The sequence below is a fragment of the Procambarus clarkii genome, chromosome 55 (assembly GCF_040958095.1).
Source record: "Procambarus clarkii isolate CNS0578487 chromosome 55, FALCON_Pclarkii_2.0, whole genome shotgun sequence".
Taxonomy (NCBI): domain Eukaryota; kingdom Metazoa; phylum Arthropoda; class Malacostraca; order Decapoda; family Cambaridae; genus Procambarus; species Procambarus clarkii.
The window spans coordinates 13446380-13451931 of NC_091204.1; the positions used below are offsets into that span (position 1 = coordinate 13446380).

At 54.3% G+C, this 5552-nt stretch overlaps 1 protein-coding gene across 1 annotated transcript; it reads right to left on the reverse strand.

Annotated features, from left to right (window-relative positions):
• Positions 1 to 2355: 2355 nt before the first annotated feature.
• LOC123755987 (dentin sialophosphoprotein-like) lies at positions 2356 to 3576 on the reverse strand. Its single transcript, XM_045739004.2, has one exon. The coding sequence runs from the start codon at positions 3574 to 3576 to the stop codon at positions 2356 to 2358; it is 1221 nt and encodes a 406-aa protein (XP_045594960.2).
• Between the last annotated feature and the right edge of the window lie 1976 nt (positions 3577 to 5552).

A 5552-nucleotide genomic window follows, 5' to 3' on the forward strand; every position in this document is an offset into this window, starting at 1 on the left:
AGAAAACTGTCTTGGTAACCCTGATATTTTTAGGCCGAGACAAGTGGAGGTTATTGGGCTCTAAAGGAAAGGTTATTAGCAATACACAGTCGCCTTTTAACATTGCCAAAGGTAGCCTCACAGTCTTCCTGGTTTGGTGACTTCTGATAATTACTCACTTTCCTGCATTAAAACATTATAATGCTGCTGCATGCATCGTGCAGCCGAGATGTTCCAAGGTCGACGCTTTTTTTACGTATAGCATCATTGCTATTTTAATAGTTTTTACTGGTTACATTAATTTCCTAATTGTCTATTGAATAGGAATTTGATGTGTTTGAGTTACGGTGGTCAACGTGTACACCACGAAGCCTGACAATCTACGTCACATATTGGCTCTCATGAACTAAATAATATTGTGGTATTTGCCATTAACAAGATTTCCGAATTGATGAAGTGTCAGTATTTTTGGTCACCGGTCTGTTGCCAAAATGTATCCAAATTCCTCTGCTCGCACAACAGGAATATGTATATCTGGATCATTACCTCTCTTGTTTACCGGTAATTCATCTGTAGGGCAGGTAACTCTGGGTATTGTGAAGGTTCTGTGGAACACCCGCGAACCACACACATTTCTTCCGTAATGGAGCTGGTTTGTGTGCAGTCTACAAAGTACACAAAATGCAAAACTCCCATTTAAGTGAGGACCCTTAAGCCTTGGGGAAGAGAATAAAAGGCACTAGAGCGACCCTTGTGGGAAACCGCGTGTGCTCTTGCATATTGTCAACTCCTACCACCATTTATATATATATATATATATATATATATATATATATATATATATATATATATATATATATATATATATATATATATTTATATATATATATATTATATACATAATATATATATTATAATATAATCCACCACCACCGACTACCATCACCACCAGCGACCACCACCACCAGCGACCACCACCACCAGCGACCACCACCACCAGCGACCACCACCACCACCGACCACCACCACCGACCACCACCACCACCGACCACCACCACCGACCACCACCGACCACCACCACCACCGACCACCACCACCGACCACCACCACCGACCACCAGCGACCACCACCACCACCGACCACCACCACCGACCACCACCGACCACCACCACCGACCACCACCACCGGTAATCTACATCAACTTGTCCTCGAACTCCGCCCCGCCGGCTGGCAGCTCCGCCCTCTCTTTCATATACATAATCCCGGCCAGGTTGAGGGCAGGCGGAGTGCACATCTACATACTAATTACATGGGACTATGTGGAGCGCTGGTGGCCGCCTTGCTGGTGGCCGCTCTCAGGGGGTACCTTGTTATAGGGGTGAGGTTAGTGAGGGGGCTGTGTTGTCTACTGGTGGGGGCTGTGTTGTCTACTGGTGGGGGCTGGGTTGTCTACTGGTGGGGGCTGGGTTGTCTACTGGTGGGGGCTGTGTTGTGTACTGGTGGGGGCTGGGTTGTCTACTGATGGGGGCTGTGTTGTCTACTGGTGGGGGCTGGGTTGTCTACTGATGGGGGCTGTGTTGTCTACTGGTGGGGGCTGTGTTGTCTACTAGTGGGGGCTGTGTTGTGTACTGGTGGGGGCTGTGTTGTCTACTGGTGGGGGCTGTGTTGTCTACTGGTGGGGGCTGGGTTGTCTACTGGTGGGGGCTGGGTTGTATACTGGTGGGGGCTGTGTTGTCTACTGGTGGGGGCTGGGTTGTCTACTGGTGGGGGCTGTGTTGTCTACTGGTGGGGGCTGTGTTGTCTACTGGTGGGGGCTGTGTTGTGTACTGGTGGGGGGCTGTGTTGTCTACTGGTGGGGGCTGTGTTGTCTACTGGTGGGGGCTGGGTTGTCTACTGGTGGGGGCTGTGTTGTCTACTGGTGGGGGCTGGGTTGTCTACTGGTGGAGGCTGGGTTGAGTACTGGTGGGGGCTGGGTTGTCTACTGGTGGGGGCTGTGTTGTCTACTGGTGGGGGCTGGGTTGTCTACTGGTGGAGGCTGGGTTGAGTACTGGTGGGGGCTGGGTTGTCTACTGGTGGGGGCTGGGTTGTATACTGGTGGGGGCTGGGTTGTCTACTGGTGGAGGCTGGGTTGAGTACTGGTGGGGGCTGGGTTGTCTACTGGTGGGGGCTGGGTTGTATACTGGTGGGGGCTGTGTTGTCTACTGGTGGGGGCTGGGTTGTGTACTGGTGGGGGAGACGGCTTGCTACTGGAGGCCATGTTGGAACAGTCTGAAGGAGCAATGATTCAGCCTTGGGGAGGAAAAGGTCTTCTCCATCAAGTTCAGAGGACTTGATGGATAAGGCCTTCCACAGGGACAACCAACCTGTTGAAGGTTGTCACACAGGTAACCCGGAACCATTGGTATCATCACCATTGGTATCATCACCATTGGTATCATCATTGGTATCATCACCATTGGTATCATCACCATTGGTATCATCACCATTGGTATCATCATTGGTATCATCACCATTGGTATCATCACCATAGGTATCATCACCATTGGTATCATCATTGGTATCATCACCATTGGTATCATCACCATAGGTATCATCACCATTGGTATCATCACCATTGGTATCATCACCATTGGTATCATCATTGGTATCATCACCATTCGTATCAACACCATAGGTATCATCACCATTGGTATCATCATTGGTATCATCACCATTGGTATCACCATTGGTATCATCACCATTGGTATCATCATTGGTATCATCACCATTGGTATCATCACCATTGGTATCATCATTGGTATCATCACCATTGGTATCATCACCATTGGTATCATCATTGGTATCATCACCATTGGTATCATCATTGGTATCATCACCATTGGTATCATCATTGGTATCATCACCATTGGTATCATCATTGGTATCATCACCATTGGTATCATCATTGGTATCATCACCATTGGTATCATCACCATTGGTATCATCATTGGTATCATCACCATTGGTATCATCACCATTGGTATCATCATTGGTATCATCACCATTGGTATCATCATTGGTATCATCACCATTGGTATCATCACCATTGGTATCATCACCATTGGTATCATCACCATTGGTATCATCATTGGTATCATCACCATTGGTATCATCACCATTGGTATCATCATAGGTATCATCACCATTGGTATCATCATTGGTATCATCACCATTGGTATCATCATTGGTATCATCACCATTCGTATCATCACCATTGGTATCATCACCATTGGTATCATCATTGGTATCATCACCATTGGTATCATCATTGGTATCATCACCATTGGTATCATCATTGGTATCATCACCATTGGTATCATCATTGGTATCATCACCATTGGTATCATCATTGGTATCATCACCATTGGTATCATCACCATTGGTATCATCATTGGTATCATCACCATTGGTATCATCACCATTGGTATCATCATTGGTATCATCACCATTGGTATCATCATTGGTATCATCACCATTGGTATCATCACCATTGGTATCATCACCATTGGTATCATCATAGGTATCATCACCATTGGTATCATCACTAACACGACTCATAATCATCACTATAAATCAACATCTTGGTTTATATGTTCACATGTTTATTTTGGCCATCGGGAAGGACCGGGTGGGGTCGGGAAGGGCCGGGTGGGGTCGGGAAGGACCGGGTGGGGTCGGGAAGGACCGGGTGGGGTCGGAAAGGGTCGGGTGGAGTCGGGAAGGGCAGGGTGGGGTCATGAAGGGCCGGGTGGGGTCGGGAAGGACCGGGTGGGGTCGGGAAGGACCGGGTGGGGTCGGGAAGGGCCGGGTGGGGTCATGAAGGGCCGGGTGGGGTCATAAAGGGCCAGGTGGGGTCATGAAGGGCCGGGTGGGGTCATAAAGGGCCAGGTGGGGTCGGGAAGGGCCGGGTGGAGTCGGGAAGGGCCGGGTGGGGTCATGAAGGGCCAGGTGGGGTCATGAAGGGCCGGGTGGGGTCGGGAAGGGCCAGGTGGGGTCATGAAGGCCCGGGTGGGGTCGGGAAGGGCCGGGTGGGGTCGTGAAGGGCCGTTTGGGGTCATGAAGGGCCAGGTGGGGTCATGAAGGGCCGGGTGAGGTCATAAAGGACCAGGTGGGGTCATGAAGGGCCGGGTGGAGTCGGGAAGGGCCGGGTGGGGTAATGAAGGGCCGGGTGGGGTCAGGAAGGTCCAGGTGGGGTCGGGAAGGGCCGGGTGGGGTCGGAGAGGGCCGGGTGGAGTCGGGAAGGGCCGGGTGGGGTCATGAAGGGCCGGGTGGGGTCATGAAGGGCCAAGTGGGGTCAGGAATGGCCGGATGGGGTCATGAAGGGCCGAGTGGGGTTATGAAGGGCCGGGTGGGGTCATGAAGGGCCAGGTAGGGTCGGGAAGGGCCGGGTGGGGTCATGAAGGGCCGGGTGGGGTCGGGAAGGGCCGGATGGGGTCGGGAAGGTCCAGGTGGGGTCGGGAAGGGCCGGGTGGGGTTGGAAAGGGCCGGGTGGAGTCGGGAAGGGCCGGGTGGGGTCATGAAGGGCCAGGTTTGGTCGGGAAGGGCCGGGTGGAGTCGGGAAGGGCCGGGTGGGGTCATGAAGGGCCAGGTGGGGTCATGAAGGGCCGGGTGGGGTCGGGAAGGGCCAGGTGGGGTCATGAAGGGCCGGGTGGGGTCGGGAAGGGCCGGGTGGGGTCGGGAAGGGCCGGGTGGGGTCAGGAACGGCCGGGTGGGGTCATGAAGGGCCGGGTGGGGTAGGGAAGGGCCGTTTGGGGTCATGAAGGGCCAGGTGGGGTCATGAAGGGCCGGGTGGGGTCATAAAGGACCAGGTGGGGTCATGAAGGGCCAGGTGGGGTCATGAAGGGCCAGGTGGGGTCATGAAGGGCCGGGTGGGGTCATAAAGGACCAGGTGGGGTCATGAAGGGCCAGGTGGGGTCATGAAGGGCCAGGTGGGGTCATGAAGGGCCAGGTGGGGTCATGAAGGGCCGGGTGGGGTCATAAAGGACCAGGTGGGGTCATGAAGGGCCAGGTGGGGTCATGAAGGGCCAGGTGGGGTCATGAAGGGCCAGGTGGGGTCATGAAGGGCCGGGTGGGGTCGGGAAGGGCCGGGTGGGGTCGGGAAGGGCCAGGTGGGGTCATGAAGGGCCAGGTGAGGTCATGAAGAGCCGTGTGGGGTCATAAAGGGCCAGGTGGGGTCATGAAGGGCCAGGTGGGGTCATGAAGGGCCAGGTGGGGTCATGAAGGGCCGGGTGGGGTCATGAAGGGCCGGGTGGGGTCATGAAGGTCCGGGTGGGGTCATGAAGGGCCGGGTGGGGTCATGAAGGGCCGGGTGGGGTCATGAAGGGCCGGATGGGGTCATGAAGGGCCGGGTGGGGTCATGAAGGGCCAGGTGGGGTCGGGATGGGCCAGGTGGGGTCATGAAGGGCCAGGTGGGGTCATGAAGGGCCAGGTGGGTCATGAAGGGCCGGGTGGGGTCATGAAGGGCCGGGTGGGGTCATGAAGGGCCAGGTGGGGTCGGGATGGGCCAGGTGGGGTCATGAAGGGCCGTGTGGGGT

Bases quoted from the DNA above. Each gene is read 5' to 3' on its own strand.
- LOC123755987 (XM_045739004.2), bottom strand. From the start codon at position 3,576: ATGAGTCGTGTTAGTGATGATACCAATGGTGATGATACCTATGATGAT.